This window comes from Nannospalax galili, unplaced genomic scaffold (genome assembly GCF_000622305.1).
Source record: "Nannospalax galili isolate Female #2095 unplaced genomic scaffold, S.galili_v1.0 scaffold158, whole genome shotgun sequence".
NCBI classification, from domain to species: Eukaryota; Metazoa; Chordata; class Mammalia; order Rodentia; family Spalacidae; genus Nannospalax; species Nannospalax galili.
Window position 1 is genome coordinate 1,268,148 of NW_008345290.1, and position 16,873 is coordinate 1,285,020.

At 41.3% G+C, this 16,873-nt stretch overlaps 1 protein-coding gene across 1 annotated transcript in view; it reads left to right on the top strand.

Moving 5' to 3' along the window:
• Positions 1–16,873, top strand: part of Dnah11 (dynein axonemal heavy chain 11) — a 381,221-nt gene that overhangs the window by 214,913 nt on the left and 149,435 nt on the right. The window contains exons 49-54 of the mRNA XM_029567531.1: positions 1,327–1,566; positions 5,573–5,734; positions 5,983–6,176; positions 8,490–8,652; positions 9,795–9,918; positions 10,471–10,613. Coding sequence (XP_029423391.1) covers positions 1,327–1,566; positions 5,573–5,734; positions 5,983–6,176; positions 8,490–8,652; positions 9,795–9,918; positions 10,471–10,613 — 1,026 coding nt within the window. The remainder of the gene's footprint in view (positions 1–1,326; positions 1,567–5,572; positions 5,735–5,982; positions 6,177–8,489; positions 8,653–9,794; positions 9,919–10,470; positions 10,614–16,873) is intronic.

Below are 16,873 nucleotides of genomic sequence, written 5' to 3' on the forward strand. Positions count from 1 at the left end.
AGTCTGAATGAAGCTCCATTTTTTTGTCCTATGCTTCATTTTGCTTGCCCATGCATCCATTGGTGGACACTGGATCATGTCCACATTTTAGGTAGTGTGAATATAGCCACTCTGAACATAGGAATACAAATATCTCTTCAGGATCCTGCTTTCAGTTCTTTTGACTGTTATTCAGAACTGGAATTACAGGATCCAAGAGTAACTCAGTTTAAAATTTTTGAAGAATTGTCACTTTATTTTTCACAGTGACTACGTCAACTTTCCTTCTGACCAACAGTGCACAAGGATTCCAATTATCCACATTTTTGTCAACACTTAAGATTCTCTCTCTGCTTTGGTTCTTTGTGTTTTCTCATAGCAGTCATGCTAATAGGATTGAAACATTATTTCATTATAGTTCTGATTTGTACTTCTCCAATGATTAGTGGTGATCAACATCTTTTCATGTCCTTCTTGTCCATTTGCACATCTTCAGGGAAATGTTAGAATCTTTTCAGTCATTTTAGATCAAGCTTTTGTAGCTGTTAAGTCTTTGGCATTTTCTGCATATTCTGGACATTGAGTTCTTAAGCACTGCTCACTTTGTTGCCTCATAATTTCTCTTTTTCCGGAATGTCATATAGTTAGATTCATCTAGTATGTAACTTTTCAGTTCATCTTCCACTTAGCTTAGCCCTTTGAACATATGATTCCCTCATCTCTTTTCATGGCTTGGTAGATCATTGATGAACAAAGTCAATTCATTCACCTGTTGAAGGACAACTTGGTTGCTTTACTCTCAGATTTTGGCGATTAAGCAGAAAGCTACTGCAAACACATATGCATTGTTTCAAGTGTGCGCATAAACTGTTTCATGGTGAAACCTGCCACCACTAACATCCACACAACACAGAGATTTCCTTCTTACTTAACTTAGCTGGTGGGATCTAGGTGACCCTGCTGGTCTTTGCCAGGCTCATTTGTAAATGCCTGGGTGTTGACTGTCAGCTAATTTAGTGAGGCATTGGCTAGAGTGATTGTGACAATATGCCTCTGTTTTTTTCTATCTTTCATCATTTAACTTAGAGAGTTTATGCAAAGTCAAAGGCTAAAAACAACAAAAGTCAACATCAGGCCTTTGACAGTGATTGGCATACTATCACATCCACCTCACTCTGTGGGTGAGAACAGGTCACCTGGCCAAGCCAAGGGTCAGGGTGAAAGGCAGTAAAAAGTTACGTAGCAGTGGTCCTGGATAAGGGAAAGAGTAAAAGCAAGTGTTTTGTTAATTTTTCTGTCTGAATTTTCTGGTATAATTATCTCTATTTTGTTTTAATTGTTTTTCAGAGGCATTTCACAGTGTTTGCCTTCAATTTTCCATCTTCGGATGCACTGACCACCATCTATGGCCAGATCTTCAGCTTCCATCTCCAGCAGCAAACATTCAGCCCATCAGTTCTCAGGGCTGGCCCCTCTTTGACCCAGGCAACAATAGCATTCCATCAGATGATGGTGCAGTACTTCTTACCCACTGCTGTCAAATTCCACTACATTTTTAATCTGAGAGATCTATCAAATGTCTTCCAGGTACCTCAACTGGCATGCTAGCTTCTTGAGTATAGAAATAACTATAGTTACATTAATGACACTCCTTCAGTTTTAAACTATGTTCTGTGACTTTACCTTTTACTCATAAGCCTCTGGAAGTCAACATGGTAAGTTTGCTGTTCCCTTCTCATCAGTGAGACTGTGGTTCCCTTCCAGCTGTATACTGTCTGTGCTGTACGGTAGAGCACCTGAGACTTGGTAACTTATAAGTAATGAGAATTTATTTCTCACAGTTTAGAGGGCTGAGAAGCCTACAGTCAAGGTACGAGCAGGTTCAGCGTCTGTTGAGGCCTGGTCTGTCTTTCCAGGTGACACCTTGAACATATGTCCACAGCAGAAGGGATGAAAGGGTAAAGGGGGTGAGCATCTAGCACCACTTCTATGAGGTCACGCCTCCTTCATGTCTTAAATACTGGCCAAAAGTCCTACCTTTTGATGTTGTCACATTGGTAATTAAGGTTTTTGTTTTAACATTTATTTATTGTGGAGGGGAGGAATGCATGCTATGGGCCTGCTTGTGAAGGTCAGAGAACAGTTTATGGAGTCCATTCTCTCTTTCCACCTTTACATGGATTCTGGGAATTGAATGAACTCAAAGCACCAGGCTTACCCACCAAACTTTCTCACTGGCCCCACAATTAAGTTTCAATGCATGAATTTATGTAGACAGAGACTATGATAGTGATTTAGCAGTAGCAGTAAAAATAGAAATTTGATCTCTGTGGATTAAAGTCTTACTCCTTTAAGTACCAAATAAGAGTCCTTTTTTCTTCTTTTTTTTTTTTTTTGTAAAACATCAATGAGTCATTTAAAATGCATTTGATAGGGGAAAGTATAATTTTTTAAATTATTAGATTGTTTTAGTTTAGTATTTAAATTACATTCTTACATAGTGTGTTAGAGACACTGAAACCAAGGTCTCATTATCCCTTTCAAGGGCATGTCCCCAATGACTTAAAGATTTCCCAGTAGACCCCACTTCTTTTTTTTTTAATTATTTATTTAATAACCACATATTTAGAAGAAGAAGCATTTCATTACAACAGCATTGACATATTCAATAACAATTTCCTTAGCTAAGATGCATCTCTTTCAAAATTGGCTGTAAATTTTTAGTTTTACCGTTGAATTATTATAGTTATACAATATTGTACTCAGTATACACCCTATAAGACATAAAATTAAATGAGGTTTTAACCTTTAAAAAAGATCTCCATTTCATTATTAAAATACACAGCTTCATTCAGAAAAATTCATTTTTAATGCAATTGCCACTAAGATGTTTGCACATGCGTTTCTAATCTCTATATATCTGATAATAATCAGATATATAGAGGTAGTATATAGACTAGTCCCAGTCTTTGACTCTCCTTACAAAGTCACTAATGTCTCCACTCTCATGGCGTCATATAATCATAGTCAGCTCTCAAAGGCCCACCTTCGAATATTATTAACATACAAATTTGGGCATTAAATTTTCAACACAAGATTTTGGGGGAAACACATTGAAACCAGGAACATGACAAGAAGGAAGCAAACCCGCTGATACAGATTTCTAGTGCCAGGCCTGCCTTTCTCAACATTTTTACTCCTTTCAGGGTCATTGGTCGCAGGAGGTAGAGTTATGAATGGCAGGAAGCTGGGGTGTGTAGGGGCTGGGCTGCCCTTAGGGGAAGCTCTTTAATGTCCTGCAGTTGAAGGTAGTTGTTAGCTATACAATCAAACAAGTCAGATAAATATTTAAATATTTAGTTCTAACATCAGACCTGGAAACACACAGCCATTTGCCAAGCTTTTGATGCAGGGCCAACCTTTTTCTTTGCCTTTGGGTCTGGTGGCCAGGTTTTGTGGTATCGCTCCTATCTCTAGTTTGCTTCCATAAAGTGAAGTGATTCTTCAGAAAAACTCATGAAGTTTCTGAGTCTAGAACCTTCTATGATTTGTTTTTATAATCTGCCCCTACTCTTTTCTAGATATCACCTCTGTACCTTGCTTGAAAGCACTTTTGTGGTGAATGTAGGGACTGGCCTTTGTTATTTTTCCCGAGTTTTCATAAGAACAGCAGCACTTTCACAGTGATTTTTGTCTGGTTGGTTAGTTGGGGTGTGCTTTTGTGTGTGAATGTGTGTGTTTTCAGTGCTGGGGATCTAACCCATAGTAGATAAACACTCTACCACTGAGCTAAGTTCTTAGCTCTTATTTTTTGCAATCAGTTGTTAATATTCCTTTAAATAAGATTGGGTAGATCCCACTTCTTAAAGTCTCCACCAGCTCATCATAGCCCCACACTGATACCAACCTTCCTGGGGATGGAGGCTTGAGGTCCAAATGGTGTAGCACCTGGTAAAAGGATTTAAGGTCTGAGTTTATAAAGGAAATACTAAAAAGGGAATTGAAGGTCTGGAATTCCTACAATGGACACAGTGTGGTCTGCTATGTGTATAGATCCCACTTCTTAAAGTCTCCACCAGCTCATCATAGCCCCACACTGATACCAACCTTCCTGGGGATGGAGGCTTGAGGTCCAAATGGTGTAGCACCTGGTAAAAGGATTTAAGGTCTGAGTTTATAAAGGAAATACTAAAAAGGGAATTGAAGGTCTGGAATTCCTACAATGGACACAGTGTGGTCTGCTATGTGTAGTAAAATATTTTGAGAGTTATTTGAGCTTAAAGTTCCTTTGTGCAGGAGACAAATGTGAAGACTTCACAGGACTTTAGAATCACTCCATAGCTGCCTCCAAACCCTGTCAGTGTTAGGCAACAGCTTGTTAATGGCACAGGCCATTTCTTTTCTGTATTTCTAGCACCTGCCAGAGTAACTTTGCTTAATAAAGTCTTATTAAAAAGCATGAGTCTTCATCTTAGCAGAAAAGGTGAAATGAGGTATGATCCTGCCTGTTCACCCTTCAGGTCCAGGCTGCCAGCTGCCATCTTGAAGTTAATCCTCCACAGGTCTGTATGCGTTCTGTGTGCAGAGCAAGCTGGCTGGCCATGAAGCTGGGGCCACCTGAGCCGCTGATACTTAAGGGCAGTGTTGGTGAACTCAGGAGGCAGACTGATTGGTGCTAGTCCCCTGTCTAACCTCTGAGTTTGAATCTGGGCAATTTACATTTGAAAAGGTTAGACTGCTGGTATCAAGGATTAAAAGCAAGAAAATCCTATATCCTGTTACTTTCATACTGTTTGTACTTTTACTTTGTAAAATCCATTGGAGACTTAAGAGATACATATGCATAGGTATGTGTTGCTAAAATTACTTTTGTGGGGGAGGTGTAAACAAGGTTCACCTCCCTTGGTCCCAGACCAAGGTATACTTCCACCAAAGTCTACTCTGGGAAACCAGTGAGTTTATTGGACTTACAGAACAATGGGTGAGGGTTACTTACAGAAGAGCAGGTGCTCCACCTCTAAGGCCATACCAGAGTCTTCACCCAAGTTTGAATGATGACTTCCACTTCCCATAGCCACATAGAGAACCCCTGTCACTTAGTCTTACCCAACTTATATATTCTAGCCCTTCCTCCAGGCCATGTGCAGTTAGGGCTGAATTGCCCACCACAGATTGGGAGGTGTGGACAGATGCTCAGCTGAGGGTCCCATGATCCTCCCTGCCCCTCCTCCTGTGATGTGACTCCAACAAATCAACAAGCCCAGCTGTGATGATCTTGAGCCTGTCAGGAAGATGGCCTGTCTGACTGACTCCAAGAACAGCCCTGTACAACAATGTGTCAATTAGTTCTTGCCGACTTCCTGAAATACAGTTCTAGTTGCATTCCTTAATATGAGTGTGATGATACTAAATGTATTTAAGGCTGCTTATCAGTAGTGAAACAACTTATATCTGCACGTGTGCACACCCTCACTCCTATTTGCTTCTTTTAAATCACTAAATTCAGCATATGGCTAAATAAATATTAAGAATGGTTATTTGAAATGACATCATCTTCTGAATTCAAGGTGTGTTTCCTGTTCTTGTCCTGTAGGGGATTTTGTTTGCTTCTCCAGAGTGTTTACAATGCCCTGATGATTTAATGCGCCTGTGGCTTCATGAATTGTCCCGTGTTTATGGAGACAAACTGATAGACACAAATGACTGTGACTTATTTCAGAAAAAAATGCTGGAAACTGCTCATAAATACTTTGAAGTAAGTGAATGAACATCAGAGGTCACTGCTCGCCCTGGCACAGCTGGTGAGGGGAAAGGGTTGGAGAGAAAATGGGCAATTGCAGAGGAGCTTACTTTCCTTTTTCTACACTAGCTGGGGTTCATGGTGAACTGGGTCTGGATTTGGGGACATTGTCCCACCTACGCATGCATAGACCTGAGGCTTGTTTCTTGAAAGGTGACTCTGGGTGGCTGACACACCACGGTTTGTTCTTCCTTGTCTTGCAGGGTGCAGACAGTAGTGTGCTGCTTCGGCAGCCCCTCGTTTATTGCCATTTTAGCAGTGGCAGTGAAGACCCATGTTACATGCCAATAAAGGACTGGGAAGGGCTGAAGACACTTCTTAAAGAAACGTTAGATAACTACAATGAGCTAAATGCTGCTATGCACCTGGTGTTGTTTGAAGATGCCGTGCAACATGTGTGAGTTGACTGGCCATGGTGGTTTATCCTGAAAGCAAAAATGGCTATCAGTTCACAACTGTTCTTCAACAGCGTAAACAAGGACTCTACCGGTTCTTGTATGTTGTTTGTCATACAACACTAAAATACATGTCACTGTTAATTATGTCACCATCTTAACATCCTTCATATAGGTTGTGTTGAGTTCCCACTGCATGGCCAATTCCTTTAGTGTCTTTCAGCAATTAGGAAGAAAAGGTGGGCATATTTTCTTGGAAGAAAATTAAAGGAAGATACCTGCCCTGGGGTAAAGCCTGACCATCAAGGCTCTCACTTATTTCTTAGCCTGGACATCTCATATGGTACCTGGGTATCTATGGCAGGGGGTGACATTTAAGCTAAGATCTAAATAATAAGCAGGTATTATAGAAAGATTTGGGAGAAGAATATTGCAGACAGAGGCAGATGTGGCTCTGAACCACGAGCATTCAAACAAACAGTAAAAGATCAAGGTGACCATAGCATAAAGGCAAAACAGGGCAAGTAGTGTACGAAGTTGCTGGAGTGGCAGGAACAGGCCTTCTGTACACAGAACATTTCCTTATAACAAAGATCAGGATTCCTGGTGACAAGCTGTTGGATGGGTTTGAGCACAGAGATGGAAATCTGATAGTCTCAGTAGCTTCCATTGCTGATGGTAGAAACACCATTGCATCTTTACAGTCCACATAACATTCCTTGTCCTGCAACCCTCATTCTAATGGGCCTTTTCTTAAGGAGCAGTGGACAAGAGTTAAAAAGGAAAGAAATATATGATTAAAAACAAGAAGGATGGATTTGTGAAAGAAGGGCATCAAAATGGGAGGTAATTATGGGAAATTGAATTTTTTAAAAGTTATTGTAAAATGCTTAGTTAGCTTCAGGACTAAAAGAAAATATTGTCCTCCCCATAATACTTGCTGCAAGCATGTCAGGTATCCATAGTTTGAGCCCTTTGCAACTTTCCCTTGATTACAGGAACCAGAGTAGTTTAAGTGGGAACCAGTAGATTATTGGCCCCACTGTTCTCAGTGGGGTTTTGATATGCTGACGGCATGTGGAGCTCGGGTGTTCCCTCCAACACTGAGGAAGAGATTTCCCCTTGTAATATTCAGAATTCTCAACGGCCTAAAATAAAGTATTTCTTTGAATAGGGGTTATAAGCTTGAAGTTGATTGACTCAGCATTAGGGATGATTTAGGAGTGTGTCTGTGAGTATCATAGGAAGGAGTATTGCATTTATTGTATCTTGTAAGATAAAGACCTCGAAGCAGGCCTTCACATGAAACCAAAGCCTGGCTTTGGACTTGGGGGTGCACTCATGTTATAGCTTCCCCAAGGTTGTTCTGTCATATGGTGATGCAAAGTAGAATTGAATGAGATCACTGAACTTGAAAAAAGAACCTGTCTTTTCCGTTATTGGAGAATTGAGGTAAATGTTCACATGTTAGTCCTAGTATACCTGACTCCAGCTTCAGTTTCTCTAAAAGAACTACTTAAAGAGCTATATGGATCATTCAGAGTCTGAAGTTTAAGTTCATTTCAGAAAAGACCTAAAGCAAGCAATAGCATTCAGTTTTTGCACTTGGATATCTACACACTTATATTTTGTTTGCCGTTTTTCTTCTATAACATATGTATGTTCTATTTCTTTACCTGAACCCATATTATGCTAATGTTAAAGCCAACTTCCTTTCAACTGAAGAGAATAGCTGTGGTATCAATAGCATAAACATTCAGAGTCTCTTGAATATTATAGAATAAGAAGTTAGCTGGCCTTGTCAGAAACTTAACTTTCTGATACTGGGTGGTAATACTGTGACCTCTGCATGGGGCAGACTTTAATGTAAAAGAAATAAGAATCATATTAAGAAGCAAGTGTTTAATCTTCATGAGGAACTCACATAGAGATGTCTGTTGGTCTACACTGATCCATTCTTTCCAAAATAGTTTTACAGCAAAGATTTCAAGCACAAGGCTATCCTACTTGATGTCTTTGTACTTGGGATCTGACATGGAATTTGGATTTTCTTGTTAACCAAAAAAATCTGAAGGTTAGTTACAAGGCCTTGTATATATTTTTGAGTGGTAAGTAATAACAGCAAGATTCCAAAATGTGACTAGCTTGAGAAAGCTTGTTAGGCAAACATTTCAAGGACAAGAAAGTAGGCAGTGTTGGAAACATGAACATGAACCAAAATATTCCAGTGAAAATGGCAATTTATCTCTACATGCGTATCTAAAATATAAAGCAAATGCAGCCCAGGGCATTTTCTCCACTCTTTGTTTCTCTAGGTGTCGAATCAGTCGCATTCTTCGGACCCCTCAGGGCCACGCCCTCTTGATTGGAGTTGGGGGCAGTGGCAAGCAGAGTCTGTCTCGGCTGGCAGCCTTCATCTGCAGCCTGGAAGTCTTTCAGATCACTCTGACTGAAGGCTACGGAGCTCAGGAACTTCGGGTGAGGAACACAGCCAGGCAGAGCTGTGTTTTGTTATCCATAGAAGATTGGGGCCAGGATCCCAAAGAAATTCAAGTCTGTGAATGCTTACATCCCTTATATAATCAAATATGATCTTGTGTGCCTTAACGTGTCTCTAGGTTGCTTAGAATACCTAACTCAATGTAAATGTTATGCCAGTAGCTGTTATACTATAGTGCTTAGGGAATGATGACAAGAAAAGGATGTATATGTTAAATACCCACACAGTCTGGGTGGGGGGTTGGTTGACTGTGCTTCGTTTGGATCCTTTTGTCTGACTAACAGCGTAAGCTTATAGTGAACCCATGTCAACCCTGAGGTTTGACCAGGGCCTCCCCACCATAGGGAAAGAGAAATTCTCCAGGAGGTTATCTTTGGAGATTTGTCTTCATGGTCAAATCAGTCATAACAATATGTTTTTATAATTTTTATAAGTTCAATAACATCTGAGAAAATATTTTCTTAAGCACATAGATATGTTTTTATTTCTGCACTCAATGAATCTGACATTCAACACTATTTGTGCCCCCATGTGATAGAGGGCAAAAAAAAGATACTTCCTTTATAATGGCAAATAGATTTCTTCCAATTCAGATAAAACTGTGAGAAAAAAAAAAAATCGAGAGTAGCATGTTCAGAAACCTGTCCTGTGTCTTTAAATTTTTGTTTTTCAATCATAATAGTGCTTAAAAAATAATTCCTAGAGTTTGTGGCAAGCGCTATTTTAAACTTGTACTTAAAAAAATGCTTTTAATATTGCCAAACAAATAAATAAGCAAAAGCTACTTTCATTGAAAGAGCAAGTAGAGGCCTTCCTTCCACCATGCTGTTTGACCGAGGCATCACTGAGTTCACGTCCACTCTGTTAGAAGGGGGCTGTGGCTCATCAGCAGCCTGTTTTCTTCCTTACATTCCCTTAAGTCACATGAAGCTCACCAATAGATGCCAGAATTGGAGGTGACGTCATGCTGCAATCCCCTGTGACAGGTCACGGAGGGGAGAGGCACAGAGGACTGCCTTACTATCGAGGCACTCCGTTCTTCCCAGCACTTAAGCCACACACTTCCAACATTGCATCAGCATTTTATCAAAACATGAGTGATGGCCTCCTTTCCTTACAGGTAGATCTGGCCAATTTGTATGTCAGAACTGGAGCCAAGAACATGCCCACCGTGTTCCTGCTGACAGATGCCCATGTTCTAGATGAGAGCTTCCTCATGCTGATTAATGACCTGCTGGCATCAGGTGATTAAGCAGGCACATTTCTTGAAAGATCTTCCCCAATGACAAATTATCTGTAGTTTCAATGAACTTTAAAGAGAGATAATTTGTCTTCGAGATGTTTGCTGGGCAATCTTTGGGGAGAAAGCTATAAACCTAACTAATTTGAGGTATATTGCTTTCTTAGTCAGCTTATGGATGAGAACTGCCTCCAAGAGGCCTGAAGTGACATAAATGTTATTCTTCCTGTGCCAATCTAGAGGGGGTGCAGGTCTGGAGGAGGTGAGGTCTAATGGCGTATGGCTCTAGTGGGGTGTGGTCTAGGGGTACATAGGTCTAGTGGGGTGGTCTAGAGCATGTGTAATCTAGTAGGGTGTGGGTCTAGTGGGTAAGGGGTCCTTGCTTGCTCTCAGTGTTCTATATCTTAGTGCAAAAGGCAGTGGATGATGCATTTCTGATTTCAAACTCATCTCTTAGGCTGAACTTTGTCTTGTAAAGCATTTCAAGCATTAGAAAATCCATTTTAAGTGTAAATTACAATGATCTTTTGTAATTCTTCCCATTCTTTGGGGGTAGGAGACATCCCAGATCTGTTCAGTGATGAAGATATGGACAAGATAGTTTCTGGGATTCGTAATGAAGTTCGTGGTCTTGGCATGGTGGATTCCAGAGAAAATTGTTGGACATTCTTTTTGGCCAGAGTCCGACTACAGCTCAAAGTAAGAAATGCTTGCTTGGCCTGCATATTGGCCACTATGGGGGTAGAATGTGGATCTCTGCCAGGGTCCTTAATACAGGTTTGAATTTCAGTGACCCCTTTTGAAGTGACAGGTGGATTTTCCCAGGCTGTGTCTACAACGTGTGTCCCTGAGGCCAGCTGTAGGGTTGGGTTCCTGGGTAACCCTTGGCTGAGCAGTGCATACAGTGTATTATTGAACCACATGTGTCTCTGTCCTAAAGGAGCTGACTCCGTTGTACTGTAGGGAACATCACCAAGTACTGTCCTCAGGACAATTATAAATGACACTGTGGGACTGAAGATGAGGGCAGCCCCTTTCCTAACAGGAATAAGTCATCTAGGAGACACAGTGTGTCATGTGCCTGGCATAGATCAGAATTCAAGGCAGGGACTATGTTTATATAAGGTAGACTATGAAGAACATGTTTAGAGAAACCCGAGGTAGCTCTAAAGAACCCAAATGTAGAGCTCTTGTGGGGAGAACATGATTAATAAATCAGGAAAAATACATTGGTGTGAAGTAAATCACTTAGTGAACAATGAAGGGAATCTTGAAGTTAGAAAATGACTAGTGTGTTGATCCTTCATGGAATGGGATTTAAGGGTACTGCTCAAATATTCTAAGCTTCAAGCCTCTCTACTTAAGCTACTCTTTGCTTTAGGCCCTCACAGAGACTTATAACCAAACAGCAGTATCAATAAAGGTTAAGTATTACAAGAGAACAAAACCTCTAAACTTATGGGAAGCCAAAACTTCATAATACTGTTGTGGAGATTTCGGGCTTCCTAGCCTAGAAAAGGTTAGTAACATTAAAAAAAAAAAAAAAAAGAAAAGAAAAAAAGTAACAGTCTCTTTGCTCTTTCTTCTAGTATTGCTACACCTGTCAACCCAGTGAAGATACTAGGGTACAGAGTATTTAAGGAAAGGAATGAGCTGATGTTACCCAGAAATGTGCCTTAGCAAAGGTTTAGATAGAAGAGTAAGTTTCTTTAGTACCTTATGATTTAAAATTTCGTATTAATCTTACTGAATAATTCTGGGCTGGGGTTGGAAAATCAGAATTCAAGTTTCAATTGCCTGAAGAGTTTTCTCCATAACAAAGGTGTGACTCAGAAGACAGAGACTAGGGGTATAGGTAAGAGGTAGAATGCTTGTCTAGTATGTGTTGAGGCCCTGATCACAAGGCTAACAAAAGAGGGTGGGCGGAGAGGGCAATAGTTTCAAAGCATGTGTGCAAATTCTTTGATGCTGTTCTTTGTGACAGGAACCATCAACTTGTCCTTGAATCTGCGTATGCTCACGATTGCTTTACCTAATAAAGCAAGGATGAAGTGATGCTCAGTCAATGCTGAGACCAAGCCCCAAAGGGCCCTGTTCTCTATTGAACTGTGTGTTTTGCTTCTTAAGAGTCTTACATGTATTATATCTCATATTTTCCCTATTTTTCCACTCATCTGTTAACTGTGTGATAAACATGTGACAATGCTTATTTGTTTGTTTATAATTTTTGAATTTTTCTTTCCCTTTTTTTGATCTGTATAGTGTATGTATTTGTGTGCTTATGTGTGTGAGGAGTGCATGGACCCATGTGTGCGTTCATGTGTGAAAGCCAGAGATAGACCACTTCCAAGTGACTTTCTCTATTGATCTCCATCTTATTTTTCTGAGACAGGGTCTCTCACTGAACCTGGAGGTCACCAATTCAGCGAAGCAGGTCAGCAAGCTCCCTGGGTCTACCTGTCTCTGCCTCACCCCAGCACTGGGGTCAGGCATGTGCCACCACACTGGCTTTTATGTGGGGGCTGGTTGGGGATTCAAACTCAGATCTTTATGCTGTGCAGCAAGCACTTTTCCCACTGAGCCATGTCACTAGCCTCACTTTAGAATTAAAAGTTATGTTAGTTTTCCATCACTGAGACAAAATACCAGGGAAAATCACCTTATAATGAAGACTTACAAGCTGCACTTTCAGACTTATAGTGAGGCTGTACACAATGGCAGGGGAAGCTGTTCGTCTCCTAGTAGCTGAAAGGCAAAGAGAGAGACTCGAAGGGGCCAGAGTCCTAATATCTCCTTCGTAACATATCCCCAGTGACCTCACTTCCTTTTATCCAGTCCTTCTTCCAAAAGGTCCTTCCACTTCCCAATAGAGCTTAGACTAGTGACCTGGTCCTTGGAATTTCTTGTGAACTTATAAAAGTCATTTACTTTTCAAAATGACCTTTTTATCCTTTGCATATCTGGCATAGAATTAATTAACCTTGAACCTGCTCTATCCTGCCTCTGTTCTCCAGTGCTAGGATCACAGTCATGTGCTACCATGCCTGATCTTCCAGGATCGTCTTGGTTAGAAGCAGTTAAAACTCACTGCACCTACAAACGAGAAATCCGAACCAGAGCTCCTTAAAGCCTCTCACATCAGTAAGCCCAGTGTAGCTCACTAGTACTGAGAGACCCATGGTCTTGTTGGCCTTTTCTTCTGCCAGCTTCATCTAGATGCCGCCTCCTTCTCATCACAGAAGGGTACAGTAGTTTATATTCCAAGTAAGAATGGAAAAGAAAAGGACCTGGGACTACCTGTTTCTGGAAACTAAAACTTCCCACACAAAACCCTGAGCTGATATCGTATTGACCATGTGTATTACAGCTACTAGTGGGTTTGAAGGAGTGAATATTCCATCTTGGCATATTGCTTTTATTACCATAACACTGGAAATGGACTTGGGGACATGATGGTGAAAGGTCCTGATAAGACCACCATAGGTTGAAAGTGTCATGAGTTGAAAATGTATTCCATGCACCTGTAGAGTGTCACCGTTTAGCCTCACAGTGCCCTGGCATGGCAGTGTTTCCCCTTGTTGTTTCACCTTGAGGTGACACTGCTACCAGAGCTGAGACTCACTGTCACCACTGAACATCATTAGAGAGCAGCATACCGCATGCTGCCAGCCTGGGAATGGTCAAAATTCAAAATTCTAAGTATGGTTTCTGTGAAATGGGTATTGTTTTCATACCATCATAGACCTGAAGAAATCATAAATTAAGTCATTGCAAGTTAAGGGCCATCTGTAGTTTAAAAGTGCTGGAAATGGCTCAGCGGTTAAGAACACTGGCTGTTCTTGCAGAAGACCGGGTTCAAATCCCAGAACCCACATGGCAGCTAACAGCTGTCCATAGCTCCAGTTCCAGGGGATCTGACAGCGTCTTCTGTCCTCTGCGGGCATTGCATGATATGGGTGCACTTACCTACATGCAGGCAATACATGCATACACATAAAATAAAAATTTAAAAAAGGAAGTGCTAACCTCAAATCTGTTTCTTACTCTGTATGCTAAATCATGAGCTAGAAGTTTGAGGTTATTTTTCCAAAAGGCCTCTTTATTTTAATACCATATGTTCATTTTTTTTGTTTTTTTTTTGTGTATGTGTGTGTGTGTGTGTGTGTGTGTGTGTGTGTGTGTTGGTGTTCACATGTGACAGCATACATGTGGAGACTAGAGGAACAACCCAAGGGAGTCAGTTCTCTCTACTACTATTCTAACATTCCCCCCATCTGAAGAGGTAACCCTAAAGTCTTAAGGATTAGATACAAGCTCCAAAATACTTTCGACATTTTTGGCCTTTGGAACAGAGTATGTTGCTAAGAGGCCCAAGGACATTTTGGCTTTTAGCCAAGAAACTGGCTACTTTTCTTTGGGGTCTTTTTACACTAACTGCTTATCGTCTGAAGAGGTACCCAACTTGTGAATAGGTGTGGCTACTGCCAGCTGCGGCTGCCCCTCCACTCTTCCGGTGTTGGGTGTTGTCTCCAGGCGCTGCTCCTTCGCTCACACAGGGCACAGCCTGCAGCCCCTCTCCGTTCACATGGTGCTGATCGCATGGACACAGCCTGTGATCCCACAGGAGCTGCCTCCTGGGCCCCATGTCGGATCACAAGGGCGCCCCACAAGCAGCACACTGGCACTACCTCATGGGCGCCGCCTGCAATCGCACTGGCTTAGCATCCCTCTATTGGGTTCCTCCTCGTTTTTCTTTTCTCTGCCAAGGCTGAACTCAAGGGTGATGGATTCAGGATTTGCTTTCAGGTATTTTGATAGCTGTTGAAGTCGTTAGAATCAGTGTCAGTTCCCTCCCAAAGGCTTCTAGATAGGGGGAGAAAACAAATTTATCCAATCACTAAATGCTTATTTTATAAAAGGGAGGATTTGAATTTTATGATATAATGTGGTTCTATTGCTTATATAAGCCATATCTTAATACAGAAAACCATTACCTTTTAATTTGTGATGAGCTATCTTACCTACTCTCTTACACATTTCATTTGGTTTTGGTTTTGGTTTTGGTTTTGATGTGTGTGTGTGAGTATGTTCATGTGGTACATATGGGGTGCTGTGCATGGAAGCATTGCCACATAGACTAGGCTAACCCATAGGGACCCTCTAGGGATCTGCCTGTCTTTGCTTCTCATTTCACCATTGCTGGGATTACACGTTTGCTACCACAGCCGGCTTTTATTTGTTATTTGAGACCTGGCTACTATGGAGCTTGGGCTAGCCTCAAACTTGCAATCCTGGGGCTTCACCTTCCAAATGCTGACATTACAGGCATGTGGCATCACACCTGTCCTCTCTTAAAGCAGTTTCTAGAACTGCTTGATGTCATCTAGCTTCAGGCAAATGTTCCTTTTGGCTGTGCTGTTCATCAGTTGTCCTCCTCATTGCCCTGGTAGGACTGAAGACTAACAGTCTAAACAACAGTGCTAACAGGAATCGCTTCTGGATTCCAACTCCCACTGGCATGTCTTTAATGCCTCACTGATGTCTTCTGTTGGCTTTTGATTCAGCATATGTATTTTATCAAGGAAGTCTCTACTAAATTCTTTGTCAGCATCTATTGAGATAATTACATGTTTTTTCTCTGTGGGCTTACTGATATTCATGTTCAGATTGACACGCATTTTCCTACATTTTGGTATTTTTACATCCGTCAGTCCCCCTTTATCTTCTTTCATTCTACAAGCAAGCCTTGCTGAAACAGAGAGAGCAGTTTGATGTTCATCTCTGTTGATGTCTGATCCTCTTCATAGTCTCATTTCTTTAACTAAGCAAAAACTGCTGGTTATACTAGGAGTCAGGTGCGGATGATGGCCCTCCCCGCATTGTGACAGGACTATTAACTGAACAAGCTGCCTACTGCAGAAAAGAGTGGAGCAGGTTTTATTGTTCTTGTGTTTTGTTGTGCTGTAGTGTCAGGGATAGGGATTCCCCCCTCCTCCCCGCAGACACCACCACTACCAGCTCTGGCAGCTAGGCAACCAATCCAGCACTCAGCTCCACCCCAGCTTCACACTTCGGTTTTGTTTTTATGCTAAGGAAGAATGGGCCCTCTCCCTCAGAAAGCCCTTCAGCTCTGTGGCTTAGTCTGCTGACCTCTCCACTGTGAGGGGAGAACTAATATGAAAAAAATGGGCCACCTGTCAGCTTCCTGTAACGTCAGCTTCATTCTTTTCCTTCCCTATATATGACCCTCTAATCTTTAGAATTTAAAAAAAAGAATTCCACAGTGCTCCATATGTTGCTCATTCCTTGATAAGCATGCATTCGTTTCTGTTGAGCTGGTGTCTCCTTTGCCTGTGCTCCAAGCTGGGCAAGGTGGGCAGCTGACTGTGTGACAAGGGTGTGAACACACCTAGCAGGGAGAACCATTGGTCTGCAGACGGCAAGGTCTGAATCCCAAAGGCAGGGCTGCTCCCATTAACAGTGATCAGATGCATGTCCTCGGAGTGCCCCAAAAGAGCCCATGAACCATTGCCAGATGCTTTCCCTCTTCCCTTGTGTATGTGCATCTCTCCCTACAGAATTCTTACTGGTGCTGGAAAAACAGCACTACCATCTTTTCTCCTGTGGACTTTAGTCAACTCAAAACCTTTTTCTTGTTCTCCTTCCTGCCCTTGGGTATGGTGGACCAGACAGGACTCAGCAGCTCTAGGTCTATGTCCAGATTTAGATATCTGCCAGTTTCATTGTGGGTCTGTCTGTCTGTCTGCCTAGGTATATGTAGAGAGATCCATTTCTGATAATACAAGAAGTATGTAATAATTGTAGGAAATTTTAAAATACAGAAACATATAAAGAAAATTAAAAAGTACCCTTAATTATATTGTCTAGATATAACATATTTGATATATGTTTCAGTTTGTTATATATAAGCAGATTATATATAATATAAAGGACATAGA